This window comes from Phaseolus vulgaris, chromosome 9 (assembly GCF_000499845.2).
Source record: "Phaseolus vulgaris cultivar G19833 chromosome 9, P. vulgaris v2.0, whole genome shotgun sequence".
NCBI lineage: Eukaryota > Viridiplantae > Streptophyta > Magnoliopsida > Fabales > Fabaceae > Phaseolus > Phaseolus vulgaris.
Window position 1 is genome coordinate 24,384,548 of NC_023751.2, and position 21,820 is coordinate 24,406,367.

Consider the following 21,820-nt stretch of genomic DNA (forward strand, 5'->3'; position numbering starts at 1 on the left):
CAAAAACTTGGTGATAGAGTCTTCGGTTAAGAAGATAGAGGCGATCCTAGTTAACATAGGATTTGCCCAATCAAACTCCGCCCGGGAGATGACTTGCTCAAGGGAGCTCGACAGGTCAACAACACTAGCCGGATCGTCCCCCCTAACCACCTCTACAGGGTGCAGAACTTGAACCGTACCGACCGATAAGGAATCGATCGTAGAAGAGTCAGAAGATGATGAAAACGTAGATGAAGAAGAGGGATGCACGAGAAGAGGAGAAGGGGGAGCCGAAGAAGAAGAAATAGGTTGAGACAAAAAAGACATAACTAACCTTGTGAAAAGCTGAAACACCAAAACACAGCAAGAAGACAAGGAAATGTTCAGGTCTTAGAGCAAATACCAGAGAGATAGCACAGTATCTCAGCACTGTTGGGACCGCTATTTATAGCCTCCAAGGGTCCCAGGAGACGACGCATCACAATGCTATTTAACCGTTAGATCTTTTTAATCCAACGTCTCCCAACGCTTCGCATCCAAAACAACCTTCATCTATGCGGGTCACATCACGCGTGCAGGTGCTGCCTGAAGTCATGTCAGGCATCGAGAATCCCAACCGTCACAATAAACTCAAAAGCCCGACCGACACCAAACATTTAAGACTCTTCAGATCAGGTTATCCTCAAGCTTGGGGGGCAAGTGTACTGGTAAGAGTCGAACGGTCAAAACCATGTCTCGACTCCCACGACTAGGCCAATCGAAGGTCCCACGCCCGTGTAGGCTGACCGACACCTACGGTCCAATTACGCTCAATTAAGGTCAGTGGAGCTAATCCGTCATTAAGAACTAGGTAATACACATATAAGAACAATCCACCTCACTAATCCGGTCTAACAAGGTAGACTCATTAAAATAATATAAATAACGCACATCTCAAGAAACAGATACGCTATTTGAAAAAAGAAGCTGAAACATAGACCAAGCACCTGACAAAAAGAAAAAGACGAAATCTATGAATAGTTCTCTAGATTCATTTCCCTACCGAGAAAAAAAAAAGTAATTTATCTTATTATAGTTTTTTGTTTGCCTATTAATTACACTCTCTGAAGATGTGATTCCTGACAACTCCCTCACTGTGACGGTAAAGAGATGAAACTCATGCAAATACCTTAGGACTTTCTTTTCAGTCACCAAAAAGCAACCCAAAATTATGGCACACGAAACGATAAGTATCTATTAAAAGATAAAACAGAAACCAAACATAATAAACGACTGAACCGAAATGCTTTCGTGCACGTTATTAAATCAATATTTATCTTTCATCTTTTCAGCAACCTTAACACACATATTAGAAAACAAAAAAGATAAACATTAATTACTAGGCACGGTGAGAATGTATAAGTTAGAAGCAAACATGAATTCTGATTTCGCTGTTTTGTTCCACTCTGCCATGAGTTCTGGAATGATATCATCAATAGTGGTATCCATGAATACGGGGAAACAATTTCTAGGAAATTGGTGCAGTGTGAAAGGAAGAACTGTACAGATTAATTCCTGTTAGGATTTAATTAGTTAGGATTTAGTTGGTTGGGATTTAATTAGTTAGGATTTAGTTAGTTGGAATTTAATTAGTTGGAATTTAATTAGTAGTTTCTATCATTTATATTTTAGTTGGTATTTAGTTAAAAGTTTCTATCATATATCTCTTTAGTTGGAGAGTTAGGTAATCTTTAGTACTCTATAAATAGAGTATTAAACTATTATCTAGATATGAATAATATATGCACTTTGTTTCTTTTTCTCAATTCTCTATCACATTCTTTATCATTATTTTTGGTATAATCGGAAGTCATCTAGAGATTCTCTTTATCCCAAACTTAATCGTTCTTCGAAATCTCTTACGAGAGGATCTAGACATTGTATACAGGATCATTCATATCAGTTTTGTTCCACTCTGCCATGAGTTCTGCAATGATATCATCAATGGTGGTATCCATGAATACGGGGAAACAATTTCTAGGAAATTGGTGCAGTGTGAAAGACAGAACTGTAGAGATTAATTCCCGATGCAATACTAGTGCATGGTACAACAGTAGTAGAAGGTTTTCATTGTTGGTGAAGACGAAGAATGGAATGAAAGATGTTCCATTGATTAATGATACAGCAATGAAGTTGGGAAATGAAAACACAGAAGATTTTGTTACCTTCCTTCGTGGAAGGTTTGTGGAGGACCGGTTTGTATATATGCAAAATTTCTTTGTGAGGTCTTACGAAATTGGACCAGATAAAACTATCTCCTTCGAGACACTCACCAACTTTCTCCAGGTTAGCTTCTTTACCACTTACACCTCATTCAATACATTAACAAGTGCCAATCAACAAAATCTTAAGAAAATATATGATCAAAATAATTTACAACTGTTTCAATATTTATTTAACTTTTGTTTGGCTAATTTGTTTATAGATTCAATGGCAATATTAGGTTTTAATTTCAAAATTTTATATATTTTATTTTAGAAGTTCTATTTTAATATTTTACTTTTCGAGATCAATGTTTTCATTCTTACGTAAAAATTCGTATCATGTATGTCTTTATAGGAGAGGAGAAATGTTGTTTTGAAATACTTACTCCTATTATATTTACTTAAAAACCTTAAATATGTTTTTATTTCATTAAATTAAATTTGGATTTGTTTTATTATTTCTAATTAAAAAAATATGTTCTTTGTCTTAAATTTTAGAAATATTTTTTCCTACTATCTGTTTATATTTTCTACTTATTTCTATTTAAATCTAACATTTTTTTCCTTTAAGTAGAAATATTGATTAATTTTATTCATTTGCAATTATTTTAGTAGGTAGATTTTTTAACAATTTAATAAGGTTTATGAATTAAAATTAGTTATCCAAATTTTTGATTAATAAAATCCACCTTTAAATTTTAGATTTGGGCTGGCTAAAAAATCCTTTTATAAATAAAGGTTATATATATATATATATATATATATATATTTCTTATAAACTTCATGTAAGTTCAAATAGACTCATAAACACTAATTTTATTTGGTCTTTTATCTAAGGAAGAATTAATTATTACAAAATTATAAGATTATCCGACTTTAAATTAGTGTTTTAGTTTTTATATAAATACTAAAAAAATTTAATTTAAATTTACATCATATATTAATTCAATAAAGTTACATTTCTTTTCATACAAGTTTTTATGTTAGGTATCACCATGCAACTTGACATCTCACTTAGGTTGACACCTCAAGTAACAACAATAATTTGACATCATATGAAAAAGTATTATTAAAAAAAAGAAAAAAAGAAAAAAAGAAAGAAAATACAAAAATATGGAGGGACTAGACCAAAACTCATATGTTAACAAAAAGGATACATGGGTACTTATTCATAAAGAATTCTAAGAAAAGACTAGATGAAAGTTATACCAATGAAATGATTATCGATGAATAAATCATAAATTAATTAGTCAACTTATCAGCACACGCATTTCCTTCACGAAAAACATGAGTAACCCTAATCATGATTTTCCCACAATAACTAAGACAAGTATTTCATCGATTACGAAGCATCCACAAAACATTAGTCCTAGTAGTAAACGCAACACAAAACCAAGACAAAATCACATTCAAACCAGACATTAGTAAGCTCCATCTTTTGAGTTTTCTCCATAGCATGTATAACTCCATAAAACTTAGTAACCATAGTAGTCTGAACTTCAAGAAACATAGAGAAAACACCAATAAACTCCCTCATACTCCCATCAAAAATACCTCCACAAGTAGCAAGACCAGGATACCCCTAACGGTCTCATCAGTGTTAATTTTAACCCAGTCTGGTGAAGGAAACTCCCATCTAACAGAAAGAGGACGAAAAATTTTACCACTACGAGTATTAATACTAAAAAAATTAATTGAAATCCAACATATCATTCTTATTGAAGCTTTAGACGAATTTCTGTCTAGAGAAGTTAAATCTTTAATTACCGAAATAGACCTAGAAACCTCAATCTTATCCTGAAATCTGAAATCTAGCATAATTTCCCATACGCCATATCATCCAAATAGAAAAAAGTCATTACAACAAGCTTAATCAATTTAACCAAAAGATTACTATCACTCTTAATAAAAGAAAGAAGATCATCCTTATTAGAGAAATGAGAATTAAGAAAAATTTGTCGAACCCAACTCCAAATATGCAAAACATTCACTACAAGAAAATCATGAAATAGAAACTAATTTTTAGAGATAAAAAATTAATTAGTTCCTATAGTGACTAAATTAGAGAACATTTTAGAGACTAAAAAATTTTTGGTTTCTAAATTAGTTTCTATTATTGTTAAATGGTTTCTAAATTGGTATCTAATTAGCAACCAAGGTTTTTGCTACTAAATTTAGAAACTAAATAATTGGTAGTTAAAACCTTGGTAGCTAATTAGATACTAATTTAGAAACCATTTAACAATAATAGAAACTAATTTAGAAACCAATTTTTTTTTTTTAGTTTCTAAAGTAGTTTCTAATTTAGTTACTATAACAACTAATTATTTTTTGTATCTAAAATTGGTTTCTATTTCATGTTTTTTTTGTAGTGATTAGAACATTAAAAAAGTAAATGTTAAATAGATTCCTCATGTTTTTCATAAACCGTACACATAGAAATATATGCAAACCTTTAGTCTGAATATGTTGATTTGTTGGAAGACGTTTATGAAAAACTTTCCAAAGTACTAGAGTTTTGGGAGGCGAAATAGATGAAGACTAAATGAATTTATCCCAACCCCATGGAACTCTTGATTCCAAGAAAAAAGTCATAGCCGATTTAAGAGTGAAACGACCACACTCATATAGAATCCAATTATGATGAGGATATATAAATCATTCTAAACTCGTATTTTGATTTAAGAACCCTGACTTTCAGGAGAAAAGACCAAGAAATGTTGTTATAAGCAAAGTTCCAAACAAACTTAAGAAAATATGCAATATTTTGATGACTTTAAGAAGATATGCACTATTTTCTTAAAGATTAATAATGCAATATCTATATCAATTAAGAAACATAACAATTTTTTTAAAATATTTAAAAAATGTGCGCTAATATGTCTGTGTGTTTGCTGGTAATACATAAAAGAGATCGTTTTCCAATTTTAACCTTTACAATACTAAAATATAATAAATTTAATAATTATTTATTTTAAATTAAAAATTTGAATTTTAAAAAATTTAGAGGAATTTCAACATTAATAAATTTAGAGAAATTAAGGATGAATTTATTGTTAAGCTTAGCTTATAAGATTATTAACTCTAAATTATTGTTTTTGTTTTTATGTATATAATAAATATTGTATGATATTTATAAATTTACAATACAATATCTATAACAAAAGAGAACACTACAAACTTTTAAAAATATTTAAAAAATACAGCACGACACTGTATATGTTTCCGATACTACTTTAATAAATAAATTCATTAATAAAAAATTTACTTCTTATAAATTGTAACTAAACTCAAATAGACACATGAACACTAAATTTTGTTGTGTCTCCTAATTGAGGAATAATTTATTGTTACAATATTATAAGACTATCGGACTCTAAATTAGGATTTTCATTTTTACGTATTTAATAAAATTTGTAATGATATTTATAAATTTACGTCATATACTAATTTAATAAAATTATAATTATTATAAACTAGTAATTCAATATATATAAAAAAGAGAACACAATAAATTTTTAAAAATATTTAAAAATACGAACACAAACATTGTTTGTGTTTTCCCCAGTATAATTCAAATAAGATTCTATTACTAACATTTTTTTTCTTATAAACACATGTAATTGTTTGAAATAGTTAATCAATTCCATAACTAAATTATTTTAAATATATAGTTTTAACGTTTTATTCATTAATACTCTTTAAATTAAAATGAAAAAAAAAGCTACCCCATGTCTATACTATGAAATCTATTTGTTCTACTGCTATTATCACTTTGCTTCTATTATTGTTATTATTATTATTATTATTATTATTATTATTATTATTATTATTATAATTACCACATCATTATCATCATAATATAAAGGATAATTGACGTCGGTTTGTCACCATGTTATTATTGTTGAAATTCTCAAGCTTGTCTACCGTTTTGTATAGGAGTAATCTTAATATTTTGATATAATTTGTTACTATCTGTTAGGTTTTCTTGCATGCGTCAAACGCATAAAATAACAGAGTTAATCTTGGTCGTTGAGTTTCCTATTCTTATTAATGAAAAATAGTTTGGTTGAACTCAGGAAACTTCTCTAAATCATTTCAGCAGCTGTGGGATAAGTCAGAACAGTTTTGGAGCTACTCCCGAGATGGATTTCCGCAAACTCATTTGGGTCGTTACTCGTTTCCATGTTCAAGTGCAGAGATATAGCAAATGGTAAATATCTTTTACCATAACAAGTTTTTGTAAGAAAAATGCAATTTTTTCATTAATTTTATAAAGTTTTACAAAATATGATTTACATTTTTTAAGAAATGAATACACCGATGGTTTGCTTGATGAAAAAAATGTACAGGGGGGATGAAATTGAGGTTGAAACTTGGATTGATGTTGTCGGAAAGAATGGGACACGAAGAGATTGGATCATCAGGGATCGTTGCACGAAAGAAATCATAGCTAAAGCAACCAGGTCCAATATCATCCTCTCATTGTTTTCATAATTAGTAATTAATTTACCACATAATATTTGCTCCACTTTTAAAATTTGCTTGATGCAGCTTATGGGTGATGATGAATAGAGAAACAAGAACAATATCCAAGATACCTGAAGAAGTTAGACAAGAAATTGTTCCTTTCTACTTTAATAGGTTTTCCATTGCAACTGAAGAAATGGATCATCAGAAGATACAAAAGCTCACTGACGCCACTGCTGAGGGTATTCTATTTCGAGTGACTGTAAGTTTGATACAAAAACTTCTTCAATAACAACCCCATTTTCCTTAATTAACTCTTCACTCGTTCCTTCTTCCTCAAGGGCTATAAAATTTTATTGACTGGTTTTTTATCTGCACGCAATCCAGCCAGGGTGGAACGACATGGACGTTAACCAGCATGTTAACAACGCAAAATACATCAGATGGATCTCAGAGGTACTTACTATACACACACACATATATATATATATATTAGTGAAAAAAAATTGTATCTAGGACGAAATAATGTATGCAGAAACGTGATTATGATTGATTATATATGGTTGATGACTTAATAAAGTCAGTGATTAAAAATAGTTTTTTAATGTTGTATATAATTTGGTGATGATTAAGATGGTGGATAAGAAGTAAGTAACCATTTGGCATGTTGATTTGGTTTATGCAGAGCGTGCCAAGAGAAATATTAGAAGATTACAAAATGAGCAGCATGACTTTAGAGTTTCGACGTGAATGTACGCAATCAGATATATTGGAATCAATGACAAGTCCATCATCCAAAGTGATTGGTGCCTCAAACAATAAGTGTGTTAGCAGAAAACCCCACCTGCAATATATACACTTGCTTCGTCTACAAGAGAATAAAACGGAGTTGGTTCGTGCCAGAACCGAATGGCATCTTAAGCAAAACCACAACTGATACGCTTATGAATGCAATAATAAAGTTACTTGCCTGAAAATTGAGATGATACCACAAATTAGAAATCATGTGAAATGCGTACTACAATTTTATTTTCTCCATTGTGTTTTTCACTCTTTCTACACAAACAAACTAAGACAAACAAACAAACTTGCTACAAATTGTTTCAGTTTCGTGCTATATAGAAATGTTATCTACCAAAAAACAAGAACTAATAATATTTAATAACGAAACGAAAAGTCATGGCAAACACAAAATTCGAAAAAAGGAAAAATATTTATTTTTTGACACCACTGTTAAAAAATGCATCACCTTATCTGCTTTTTAAATAAAATAATATTTTTTTGAGTTTTAAAGATGAATGTAAAAAGGAAAGAAGAATATTAACCTATGGTCACTCTTTATAATGTGTAAGACTGAAACATGGACTGGAACTATTAATTCAGTTGCTTGACGGGTTATTTTTCAACTTTCTCGGAGTATAGAGACATTTTCTTTAACTAATTCTTTCTTTCTTTTTCAAACTATTGTTACATTTTTCATCACGTAACCTATTGTCAACCATTTAAGAATTGAACGTCTCCATAGATTATGTACCACAAGGAAAAGAAAAGACATTAAATAAATAACTAGCTAATATTGAATAGATTAGTTATTGTATTACTTAACTAAAATTTATTGCTATAAATATATTTGAAAAAAATATTATACACTAAAAAAATAGTGGCTTTAGTGTCGATCAAATACGGATGCAAAAGAAATAAGTCGATGCTAAATTGTAAATAGTGTGGGTTTAGCATCCTATAACAGTACAAAAAAAATCTGGTATTACATACAACACAAATCAGTATGTAAGATCATAAATTTGTATGTAAAATATAGTTACATACGGGCAAAAATTTGTTTGTTAAACTGTCATAGGTAACTGTTACATATGGATTCGGGATCCGTATGTAATTACATAGGGATAAATCCGTATGCAATATCCGTATGTAATTACATACATATTTATCCATATGTAATATCCGTATGTTATTAAAAACGGATTTATCCCTATGTAATATCCGTATGTAACTGTGTGCAGCCTTACACACGGATAAATTTGTATGTAACTGTGTGCAGACTTACATACAAATAAATTCGTATGTAACTCTGTGCAGACTTACATACGGATAATTCGTATGTAACTGTGTGCACATTAATTCATTTTTTGAATATTTGAAAGCACTGGAAATCAGTTCTACACTTGCATATACTAAAAGGCATTCCATTTTTCAATAGAATTCATTCAAAGACAAATATTCATCAACATTCAGAGTTGCCCATAAATTCAATATTATTTCCAAATATTCAAAATATCCAAATGTATTTCATTCAAACAAACAAAAAATCTAATAAAAGGAAATTCAAGTCATTACAAAGTTTTAATAAGCTAATAATTATTATAATCTTGACCAGGTAAATTTTGTTGCTCATCATGATTACTATCATGTTGCACTTCATCATTATCTTGCAATTGATTATGTTGAGTTGGTTGCGGGGTATTTGACTGTTGAAAAATATGTTGTGCAACTGCTACTGCTTCAGGTGGTAGATATTGAATCATAAAATCTTGAAAGGATTGAAACCGAGAATTCATGTCCTGAATTTGCTACCTAAGCTCAACAATTTCTTTTGAATCAACTTTTTTATTACTAGAAGATGCTTGTGTTTCTTGTAGGTAGTGATCAACACAGTCATCCTGACGATCGACACGTCCAACCCCGCACTCATCCCTTGTACCTTCCACCTACAACTTGTAACAAACAATTGTTTCTTAATATTTCCTCCTCAGTAGGATCTAATGGAGTAGATACTAAGGTAGACATAGATTGTGACTTAGATAATGCTTGAGAGAATCTACTTTCAAAATCTTCCTATTAAAATGAAAATATTTGTTATCATAGTAATTAATGTACATGAACAAAAAAGTTGAAAAAAACTAACATGTGTCCACCTTGATCTATCATCTACAAAATCCCAGTGTTCTTCCGTATATGTGTTTTAATTAAGTAAATTAAGTTACATAGATATTGTAATTATATAATTTTAATTCCTTCTCAATTGATTTGTTATTACTTCTTCCATTGTTATGTATTTCAATGTTTAGGTTTTGAGTTTTCATTATTATATTCTTGTAATTGGGAATTCATGCACAAACAAGATGAGCATATGTAACATATCTTACAAAACATTTAAATGAATAATTTTATGTCACACCCTTCAGATCCTATTACCAGTGGATATTATAAAGGAGATCATATTACACATGATAGTGCAGAAGAAGATTACTTGTATGCTCAATTGTATAATTCATTTGACTCTTTTAACTTGTTTTCAATAATTTTCGTTGTGTAATATGTTCTACTTTTAATTTGTATACAAATTTTTCCTAAATTATGTCTTGGACTTCATTCCTGTTTAGCTTGATTAAATTTTGAGTATTTATAAGCAGGTCTGAAAATTGTTTATAAACAGATCAAAATACAATTTGAAATATGTATTAATAATACATATAAAAATAATTTGGTGACTAAATCTACAAAGTTATTCATTAGCCATCTAAATGAATTTGGTGGGTATAGGTCTCCAATTTAGCCACTGAATTAGCCACCACAATTTTATATTTTTTAATTAATTATTTCAACACATTAGCGACTAAAAAGCGATAGTCGCTATCACGATTAAATTTGGCAATAGATTTAGCGAATGATTTTCCCATCAAAAGTTGGTCGCTAATTTGGTCACTTAGAATTTTGGTGATCGAACTTTTTGTGATGGAATAGCGACCAAATTTTCGGTTGCTAAAATGGCGACCAATTTAATAGTCGGTCGCTAAGTGCTTTGCGATTAGGATATTTGCTACCATCTTTATTGAGTGACTATTTCGATCGCAAATGTGCTTATCGATTGATTTTAGGGCTTTTAGTGACTGGTTTGCAATCTCACATACAACAAACATCCAACAAACTTTAATTATTATTTTCTATTTAGTGAATATTTTATTTGAGAATTCAATATTCCTAGTGGGTTCAATATCCGTCCTTAGGAACAAATTATTACTTCTGACACAATACACTTGTCGTAAAATAGTCATCACATGGTGAACTTCTACACCCAAAAGTTTAAAGAAAAATCATCTCAGAATAAAATTAATCGATCTTTAGCTCGTGGTGGAGCATTGCACTAATCACACTCAGATATTGCATTGGGTCTGGTAAGTATTACTCGTGACTTTGTTACATGTAATTCAATTTACGTGTGTAACATATGATGTTTCTTAATGTACAACCATATTAGGAGCGTAAAGATGGTTGTTCGGTTGAACTTGATGAATTTTTTATGACCACTCACACCAATAAGAATGGTGTTTGACTTGATACTCGTGCTCGTGAGACTTATGTATGTTATTGGTATAAAACATATTTAATTTATTTATATTTTTCATGTAATTTCCTAACATTTGCATTTTCTAATGATTGTGTATGAAAACTACTATGAACACTTAAGGGTTATTTAATTAGAGAGTTCTCATGGATCAACCAATGATGTCCACCAACTAGATGCAACAACCTAGCTTTTAGCTTGGAAGAATGTTATTGGAGGGAATAATAGAAGTTGAGTTTATGACACAACAAACTTGGTTGGTAACTTCTGCCAAGGAGTTTCTTTCATGCTCTCCTTGCTTGTTTCTTCCGCTGATTACTCTAATCAGTTGGTTGAAAATGAACGACTTCGTCAAGAAGATTGACAAGCAAATTAAACAACTCAATTGTTAAATTAAATGTTTGCATAGTTTGAGGACATATTCAAATTGATGCAGCAACAACTCACCATGATGATGGAGCGACAACATGTTGATGCTTCCACCACCACTATGTTGAAGACCATGATCACCATATCCTTCCTTGAAGCTGATCCCATAATGTGATTTTCATTATTTCACATTTCATATCATGTACTAATTGTTCTAATTATTGAAATGGTTTGCATTGTTTTCATAGGCTATTTTTATGGACTATACCAATACTCACTATAGTGTGCATGGGAGACTTCTCTTGTATCTTCTAATGTTTTTTATTTGTTCTTACAACAAGGACCAAGAACACTTGAAACGGGTTAATCAAGACTAATCCTTCAATCTTGGGCTGAATACTGTCTTGGGCCGGGTACTTCTCTCCTTGACGGTGCTCTCGGCTTCTCCTCTCGGCTAGTGCTATCGGCTGGTGCTTTCGGCTGGTACTCTCGGCTGGTGCTCTCGGCTGATGCTCTCGGCTTCTCCTCACAACAGGTGGGGGGTACCTGCAAGTCGCTCCGATGCCAAAGTCAGAAAAGGTTTAACGTTTATCAGATAAAATCACTCTTACCTCTTTCTATCTCTGAACTCCTATTTATAGAGTTTCTTTAATGGGCTTTCCCTTTACTCTTGGGCTTTCTTTCTGCACCTTTTTTATTATTTGTGCACCCCTCTTGTAAGTTTTTATCTAATTGGGCTTTTACAACTTTTATATTTGTTTTATTCTTGTCTTTATCACTTTCGGTCAAAACCTCTTGGTTTTAACTTAATCATCTTAATTGTTATGCTATGTAGTTCTCGGCATGAACCTCTCGGTTTTACCCTATCAGTACACTAGCCCCCCAAGACAGAAATATTTTAAGGTCTTGTAAAATATTCATGTCTTAATAAATTATAGTATATTTGACATTTGATTTGATTTGATATTGAATGCCTCGGTTTTTGGGCCTTGCTGAATTAAGTTGATTTGACGTGAACTTGTTGCAACCGTTAGATTATACCTTTTTGAACGGTTTCAGAATGCTTGCAACGTTTCAAATTCTAGGGTGTAACTTTGGGTTATAAATAGGGTCTTCTTCCAAATTTTTACGAATGTGTTTCGTTGTGTATTTGAGAAAAGCAGCTTTCTTTCAATCTGTAACCAGTTCGTGCAAAGGTAATGTCTCTTTCAAGTTTTTCTGCTTCTGATGATTTTTCAAGCGCGGGTGGTGAATCAACTGGGCGAGTGGTGCGAGAAGAGGATTGCCAAGACTCGAAGTCTTCATCTGCTACCCCTTCTTGTATGAATGATTCAAATGGAGCACCGGCTGTTGATGCTCCTCAAGAATTCGGCATTGTATTGCCTCAGAGAAATCTTCGTCCAGGTTACCAATGGGTTAATCCTAAAGTCCGAGAGTATTTGTCCAAATATCGTTCTGCTATCGAACTTCGTAGTTTCCTTTCCCATTCCCAGATTTATTATTCTGACATTGAAAATGATATTATTTCTTTTCGGCGTGTTGGAGATGCCGACAATGTTTGTCATGGTCGAGAGGGTGACAGTCATGAGTTTTTTTATTTTTATGCTTGCTTTTTTAGAGATCTTCATATTCGATTGCCTTTGAACAATTTTCAAATAGGTGTCCTTAAGTTCCTAAATGTCGCACCTACTCAGCTCCATCCGAATGGTTGGGCTGCGATGCAAGCATTTAGTATTTTGTGTAAATTATTATCGCTTTCTCCTAATCCTGCTTCCTTCTTGTATTATTATAGCTCTCGGCCTGGGAAGCGGCCAGGGTGGTTATCCCTTATTAGTAAATCCAATGTTTGTTTTCTTAAACCTTTTACATCATCATATAAAGATTTTAAGGGCAGTTTTTTTAAGATTCTAATAGAGCCTGTAGGAAGAGAGTATTTTTTTGATGGAGATTCTCCAAGGTTCCCCCTGTATTGGACGAAAGATCCTGTGAAGTTTAATTCTATTTCGTTTCATTCAATGGGTGTTGCCGATCGTCATGTTATTGAGGTTTTTAGTCGGCTCTCGTACCAGGTTCCCACTCGCGCCCTGCTACAACTGTATACTTCACCAAATCCTCGAGAAAATCTGATTGGTACGTGTTTGTTCCACATTTTTGCTCTTTTTAGGATAAAACTTTTAACTTAGCTAAATGTTTTATTGATTTTCAGCTTTGATGGCGAGCACTAATCCGAAAGCTCGCTCGTATTTTTCGAAATTGCTGAATAAGGTGGGTGATGTAACTCCTCGTCGTGAAAATGTGGTGAACCCTGTGGTGGAAGAAGTCGTGGAACCTATTGTGAATGTGGAAGCGGTTGATTCGGTAAGCCATGTTGAGGCTGCTGGTCCTTCAAAGAAATCAAAAAAGCGTGATAGGAATAGCAAGAGGTCGCATTCGTCTTCTCGGCGCCATCGTCAGAGTGAACATGTTTCTTCCGAACCTCTCTCGGAAATGATATTTAGTGTTACAACGAAGTATGCGAAGTTTGTTCAGACATCTTTTGGTGAATCGTCTTATAACATGCTGAAGACTATGGATGCTGCTGCTTTGGCAGATTCTGTTATTGAATTGTCAAGCAGAAATCTTTTGATTGGAAAGATGTTGAAGGAGAAGAATGGGAACTGTGTGGCGTTATCTGAGTTTGACAAATTGAAGAATGATTTTGCTGAGTATAAAGAAAAAATGAGCTCTTTATCGGTGCAGTTAGAAGAGATTAAAAAGCAGAAAATGGAACGAGAAGTTGAAATAGAAGGTCTTGAGAAGAAAATTTCTGATTTAGAAAACGAGAACTTTAAATCTGTTGAAGAAAATGTTCGACTGTGTAAAGAAAATCAAAGTTTGAATGATAAGGTATCGGCTTTATCTTCTGCAAATGATTCCGACAAAAACACCATCAAAGCTATGGACGAGGAGATACATCAGCTGAGAACCAATGTTTTTGAAGTCGAAAGCTTTATCTTTGAACAACATAAGCTGGGCTTCGAAAAGGCTCTTCAACAAGCAAAATATTTCTATAAGATTCCTATTGATGAAGGGAATTTTGATGTTAAAAAGGATTTTTATAATGGTGAACTAATTCCTGTGAATGAAATTCCGGATAATGATGCCGAAGATATTAATATCGAAAACTAGGCAGATGTAGATGTTAATGTTTTGTTTATAGTGCCTTAGTTTATATGAGGAGGCTGTTTTGATGTTGAAATGTCGAACGCATATGTGGAAGTTTTGAATCCTTTTTGTAATGTCTCCATGGAATGTTATCAGAAACTAACGAATATTATTCCTTAAAGTTGTTATTTACTTAGTATTATTTGTTGATTCCTACGTTCGGCTTTGTGCTAAATGTTTAGAACTTACTGATTTGGTCTTCTCGGTTGTATGATAAACCTTTTGGTTGAACGATGTGAGGACTGTACTTTGAATTATTTTAGTTAAACGCTGTTAAATGTTTAACTTAGAAACGTGACGAGTATTATTTGGTTTTTATTAACCATTAAGGTTTATTTTTCGGTTTTGTATTGCCTTGGTATTGTTGTTAGTTTTCGGTTTGTATTACTTTTAAAGTAACCAAAAACGTAGACGTGAGTGGATAAATGTAACTTTTGTCTTTAGTTGCCAACGTTTGAGTGAAAACGCCATGAACCTCTCGGTTTTATATCTATTGCTTGGAGATGTCTTGTGAACCAATTGAAGAAAGAATCGAAGACCACCTTTTTCGGGAGGGATTTCACCTGGAGTGAAAGCATCCAAGACCGAAAAGAATTGTCTAATTTTGTTGGGAGGGATTTCACCTGAAGTGAAATCATCCAAGCCCAAAAAGAATGGTGTAAAATTTTTTCGGGAGGGATTTCACCTGAAGTGAAAAGCGTCCAAGACCGAAAAGAAAAGCATGACTCTAATAAGATGATGTTACTGGATAATTCTTCTTGATTAGATAATCGATATATATACAAGTTTCTGGTTTACATCTGTTTCAACTGAAATAGAACTTTAAATGACTCGCGTTCCATGTATTCGGTATCACTTTTTCGTCTAGAGTTTCTAATCTATAAGCTCCGTTATGTAAGTTTTCCATTATCCTGAATGGTCCTTCCCAGTTGGCTGCCAACTTTCCATGTCGTGGATCTTTTCGAGCATCAGTACGCATTCTCCAGACCAAATCTCCTTCCTTAAAATCCCTGAACTTTACTTTCGCATTAAACCTTTTCATTGCTCTTCTTTTTACTGCTGCTTCCTTTATTTTTGCTCGTTCTCTGAGTTCTTCAATAAGATCAAGATCAGTTCTTAAGCATTCATTATTGATATTCCAATCTTCCATTTGCCTTCGTAATGTTGGTTCGGTAACTTCTACTGGTAACATTGCATCTGTTCCGTATGTAAGGTTGAATGGTGTTTCTCTTGTTGATGTTTGTGGTGTGCATCTGTATGCCCATAATATTTCTGGCAACTTCTCAGCCCATAGTCCTTTAGCACTTCCTAACCTCTTCTTTAACTGTCCGAGAATAACTTTGTTCGCGGCTTCAGCTTGTCCATTTGTTTGTGGGTGCTCAACTGACGTGCTCGTTGCTTTGATCCCCAAATCTGCATAAAATTCCATAAGTTTTTTGTCAATGAATTGTCTGCCATTGTCAGTTATAATGGTGTGCGGGATTCCGAATCGACATATTATATTTTTCCATACAAACGATTGGACCTGTTGAGCTGTTATCTTAGTTAACGCTTCTGCTTCTATCCACTTTGTAAAGTAGTCGACAGCTACTATCATGAACTTAGTTTGTCCTCGTCCAAGTGGGAATGGTCCAAGTATATCCATTCCCCATTTTGCAAATGGCCATGGGGAAACAATTTCGTGCAACTCTTGTGCTGGTATGTGATTTAGACTTCCAAATTCTTGACATTTTTTGCATGCCTTGACATAAAATTCACAATCTTCTCGGATTGTTGGCCAATAGTAACCGGCTCTACAAACCTTTGTTGCCATTGTTCGAGCTCCGCAATGTAGCCCACAAATTCCTTCATGAAGCTCTTTAATTACATATTCGGCTTGTTCATTTGAAAGACATTTTAACAAAGGCACAGAGTATCCTCTTTTGTATAATTCTTCACCAATCAACACAAAACTAGCTACTTTCTTTGCCATTCTTGCATCCGGTTCAACACCTTGTTCTTGGCTCTTTATTACTTCTATGTAAGTCTTCATCCATTCATCTTTTGAGGTTGCAATGTTCAAGCATTCTTCCACACTCACTGTTGGCTGACTAAGAGTTTGCTGTATGATGGAGTTGTGTTGGCCCTGTCGTTGTTGACTTGCTAACTTGGATAATGAGTCTGCTTTCATGTTTAGTTCTCTTGGGATATATTTCATTTCGGCTTTATTAAAACATTGCATAATATTTAACACTTTATGACAATATTTCATCAGTAATGGATCTTTTACCTGATACTGTCCCTGCACCTGTCCCACCGAAAGTTGAGAGTCACTTTTGCAAATGACGTTTTCAACTCCCATGTCTCTGGCTAATAGTAACCCTGCAACAAGAGCTTCATATTCGGCTTGGTTGTTGGATGTTCTGAACTCAAATCTTAGCGCCATCTCCACCTGGAAGTTATCTGGTCCTTCAAGCACTATTCCTGCTCCGCTGCCTCTTTTGCTTGATGCTCCATCTACATACAATGTCCAGTGCTCCTGCTGTGTTGCTGTCGGCATTTGAATAATGAAATCTGCAAGGGATTGGGCTTTGATAGGTCCTCTTGGCTCGTACTTGATTCCATATTCTGATAGCTCCATCGTCCACGTTACCATCCTACCTGCAAGTTCGGGTTTTCTCAAAATTTTGGATATTGGGTAATCTGTTCTCACAATTATCTGATGATTCTGAAAATATGGCCGAAGACGTCTCGCAGCATACACCAGGGTTAAGGCTACTTTTTCAATTTTGGGATATCTGGTTTCGGCACTCTGTAGGGATCTACTCACAAAATATATTGGTTTTTGCTCTGGGGTTTCTTGAATCAAGGCTGCTCCTATGGCTTCAGCCGAGGTGGCTAGGTAGACTATGATAGGTTGGGTTGACACTGGTTTAACCAAGATTGGTGGTTCGGCCACTATAGTTTTGATTTGAGAAAAGGCTTGCTCACACCGCTCATCCCACTCAAAGGTTTCGGATTTTTTTAACAAGTTTACTATTGGTTTGGTTTTTTCGGCAAGGATTGGTAGAAATCTTGATAATGAGTTGAGTTTTCCCACTAGTCTTTGTACCTCCTTCAAATTCTTTGGGCTTCCCATCTTCATTATTGCTTCGCACTTGTCGGGGTTTGCTTCAATGCCTCTGTTTGTCAACATAAAACCTAGAAATTTTCCACCTCTTACCCCAAAAACGCATTTTTCTGGATTAAGCCGAATTTCGTATTTTCTTATCTGTGCAAACACCTCCTCAAGGTCTTCCAAGTGTTTCTCTATCTCTCCTGATTTCACAACCATATCATCAACATACACCTCCATATTTTTTCCAATATGATCCTTAAACACCTTGTCCATCAACCTTTGATATGTTGCTCCAGCATTCTTCAAACCAAAAGGCATGACTTTATAACAATAATTCGCAGTGTCTGTGGTGAAAGCCGTTTTTGGAACATCTGGCTCATACATTTGTATTTGATTATACCCTGAATAGGCATCAAGAAAGCTCATCATCTCTTGTCCAGACGCCCCATCCACTAGCCGGTCTATGTTGGGTAGTGGGTATGTATCTTTCGGGCAAGCTTTGTTTAAGTCTGTATAGTCTGTGCACATTCTCCACTTTCCATTTGGTTTTTTGACAAGCACTACATTGGATAACCATGTTGTGTATTGAGCCTCTTTTATGAAACCAGCTTGCATTAACTTCTCGGTTTCTTCTATTGCCGCTTTTCGTCTTTCTTCTCCTAACTTTCTTCTTTTTTGAGAGACCGGTCTTGCTTCTTGACATACAGACAATTTATGACAAACTACTTTCGGATCAATCCCAGGTATATCAGATGGTTTCCAAGCAAACAAATCCTTGTTGTTACGTAACACTGTGATGAATTTACTTAACAACTCTTTTGGCAAGCTTCCACTTACATAAGTGCATTGCTTCTCGTCTTGACCCAGTACCACAGCTGTGGTCTCTTCTTTTGGCTCTATCCTTTCGTCATTTATTCTTGGGTCCAAGTCGGCCATTGCCACCATTCTTTCAGTATCATGGTTTGCTCTTAAATTCATCTTTAAGCCTGCTGCATAACATTCCCGAGCATCCTTTTGATTGACATAAACCGTTGCTATCTCACCTTTTTCTGTTGGGAACTTCATAGCCAAATGCGGTGTTGAAACTATTGCTCCCAGTTTATTCAAAGAGGATCGTCATAATAACACATTATATGATGTAGTAGCATCCACCACCAAATATCTGATTTTGATTTTTTTAGTTTTATTGCCTCTTCCAAACGTGGTCATCAAATCAATGTACCCCTTAGTGTTAACTCTTTCTCCCGAAAAACCAATGATCTGCTCTCGAAAAGGTACTATATCTTCTTCTCTTAAGTGTAATCTTTTGAAAGTATCCCAAAACAAGATATCAACTGAACTCCCCTGATCAACTAAGGTTTTCATAACAGCATATTCAGCTATTTCTACCGTTATCACCATAGGGTCATCGTGATCGGGATCAATCTCTTGAAAATCTTCATCTGTGAAAAGCATTGGTGGCAGGGTTCTTCTTTTGAAAATATGATTAATTGTTCTGATGCTTCTCCAATGTTGTTTTCTTGCTGATGAGGATTCCTTTCCTGAAAAACCTCCTGAAATCGTGTTTATAAATCCTCTGATCGGCCTACCCAGACTTCGTTCCCTACTCCACCTTACTGACTGAGTGTTTTGATGATCCCTATCACCTCTTCTTTCTAGCCTTCCATCTCTTCTATCACTTCTTTTTTCAACTCTTTTTTCATCTCTTCTTTCAAATCTTTCAACTCTTCTCTGGCCCATTTCTCCCCCTCTCGATCCTCTCTCAGGACTTAACCTTATTCTCACATTTCCTCCTTGGACGAAGCGTTTCAACTGTCCAGCTTGAATTAATTCTTCTATTCTATCCTTTAACCCGATGCATTCTTCTGTATGATGGCCATGATTTTTATGATACTCGCAATGCTTGGTATGATCTGCTCTTTCTGGTGTTCGTGCTTTTCGCATTGGTGGTATTATTTATGTTGCCATAGCTTCTTGTAAAACTCTAGCTCTGTTTGCATTCAAAGGTGTGTATTGTTGGAATTTTCGGCTTCTGAATTCTTCTCGGGCTCTTCTTGCAACAGGCGGGTGTTCTTTTTCTGTCACCCTCTTCTCACCTCCATCAAACCTTACTTGATTTCGAAACTCCCTTAATTCCTCCATTTGCATAAATTTTGATGCCCGTTGCCTTAGTTCATCCAGATTGATCGCAGGTTTCTTGCACAGACTATCGGCAAATGGTCCCGGTTTTAATGCCGTTATCATATGATGCATGGTGACCTCTGGACTAAGATTTCGGATTCCCAAAGCAACCTTCCCAAAACGTTCCATGAACATTCTTAAAGACTCTCCTTTCTCTTGTCTTATGTTCACTAAGGCTATTGACGTTAAATGATGGGGACGACTAGTTGCAAATTGAGCACCGAACTTTTCTATCAACGTATCAAAACAATCTATACTCAACGGTGGGAGGCGTGTAAACCAGCTCAATGCTGCCCCTTTCAGAGTTGTAGGAAATACTCTGCACATAACAGCATCATTCCATGTATACAAGCTGATTTGAGTAGTATATATTGCAATATGCTCATCAGGATCCGTACTTCCATCATATTTGTCAATGGTTAAGTTCTTCCAGTTGTCAGGCAACGGAGTATCGACTATAACATCATAAAACGGATGTTTTCTGGAAGATGTTCCTGCACAAACCCCAGAATTTTCAAGCCATCTTCTTCTGGTTTGAGAATTTTCATTATATATCCTCTCGTTCACTTGTACCCCCGGTTGGACAGTTTCGAAAGATGAATTCAAAACCGTTTCCTCTTGTAACTTTCTCCTCATGTGTGCGTTTTCGGCCCTTAACATACTTAATTCTTCTTCATTATTCTTTTTTAACATCTCGAACTCTTTTTGTAATTGGACCAACATTGCCATTGGCATATTAACATTGTCTTCCCGATCTCCACCTTGTTCTCCTCCTTGACTCATCTTGTCTTTAACCCTTCTCAATTGACCCTCGGCCCCACGGTGGGCGCCAAAATGTTCTTACAACAAGGACCAAGAACACTTGAAACGGGTTAATCAAGACTAATCCTTCAATCTTGGGCTGAATACTGTCTTGGGCCGGGTACTTCTCTCCTTGACGGTGCTCTCGGCTTCTCCTCTCGGCTGGTGCTATCGGCTGGTGCTTTCGGCTGGTACTCTCGGCTGGTGCTCTCGGCTGATGCTCTCGGCTTCTCCTCTCGGCTTCTCCTCACAACAGGTGGGGGGTACCTGCAAGTCGCTCCGATGCCAAAGTAAGAAAAGGTTTAACGTTTATCAGATAAAATCACTCTTACCTCTTTCTATCTCTGAACTCCTATTTATAGAGTTTCTTTAATGGGCTTTCCCTTTACTCTTGGGCTTTCTTTCTGCACCTTTTTTATTATTTGTGCACCCCTCTTGTAAGTTTTTATCTAATTGGGCTTTTACAACTTTTATATTTGTTTTATTCTTGTCTTTATCACTTTCGGTCAAAACCTCTCGGTTTTAACTTAATCATCTTAATTGTTATGCTATGTAGTTCTCGGCATGAACCTCTCGGTTTTACCCTATCAGTACATTATTACTTTTCATACATTTTCTATTTTTACTTTGAATTAAATTTTATACATAATTACACTTTTAGAACTGCTAATGTAATTGTACATTTTAGTTAATTTTAGTTAATTGTTGCTTCATACTGCTTTTCATTACAATTACATGAATTCGAATAGTAAATAGTATGAGCACGTGATTTTATACTTAAATTTGGATTTTGAATTGAAATATTTATTGGATTTTGTATTACAATTAAGATTTTAAATTCAATTGATTTTTTTATGAAGGATGGAATTCATTGATAGCTATTGGTTTGAAATGAAAAATTGGATGATTTGAAATTGATTGATGAATTGAAATTGAAATTTTCATGGTTTGAATATATTCAGGTACCCACTAATTTCCTCCAAATTTCAACATTTTTTTAATAATTTTATGTATCGTCAGTTTAAACATGGGTCAAATCCATTTTAATTTATTTTTATTTTTCTTGTGTCGAACAAACTTTTAATTCAAGATTAAAAAATAATTATTTTTTAC

General features: G+C 34.2%; 3 protein-coding genes across 3 annotated transcripts; 1 reads left to right on the forward strand and 2 right to left on the reverse strand.

Annotated features, from left to right (window-relative positions):
* The first annotated feature begins 1,801 nt into the window (after positions 1-1,801).
* On the forward strand, positions 1,802-7,726 carry LOC137821563 (palmitoyl-acyl carrier protein thioesterase, chloroplastic-like). The gene is made up of 6 exons (XM_068626211.1): positions 1,802-2,304; positions 6,302-6,435; positions 6,575-6,688; positions 6,777-6,954; positions 7,080-7,148; positions 7,378-7,726. The coding sequence occupies exons 1-6, from the start codon at positions 1,939-1,941 to the stop codon at positions 7,627-7,629; spliced, it is 1,113 nt and encodes a 370-aa protein (XP_068482312.1). The 5' UTR covers positions 1,802-1,938; the 3' UTR covers positions 7,630-7,726.
* Positions 7,727-18,841: 11,115 nt separating this feature from the next.
* On the reverse strand, positions 18,842-19,669 carry LOC137822319 (uncharacterized). Its single transcript, XM_068627205.1, has one exon. It carries the CDS (start codon positions 19,667-19,669, stop codon positions 18,842-18,844), a length of 828 nt encoding a protein of 275 aa, XP_068483306.1.
* Positions 19,670-19,681: 12 nt separating this feature from the next.
* LOC137822320 (uncharacterized) lies at positions 19,682-20,689 on the reverse strand. Its single transcript, XM_068627206.1, has one exon. It carries the CDS (start codon positions 20,687-20,689, stop codon positions 19,682-19,684), a length of 1,008 nt encoding a protein of 335 aa, XP_068483307.1.
* Positions 20,690-21,820: the final 1,131 nt, after the last annotated feature.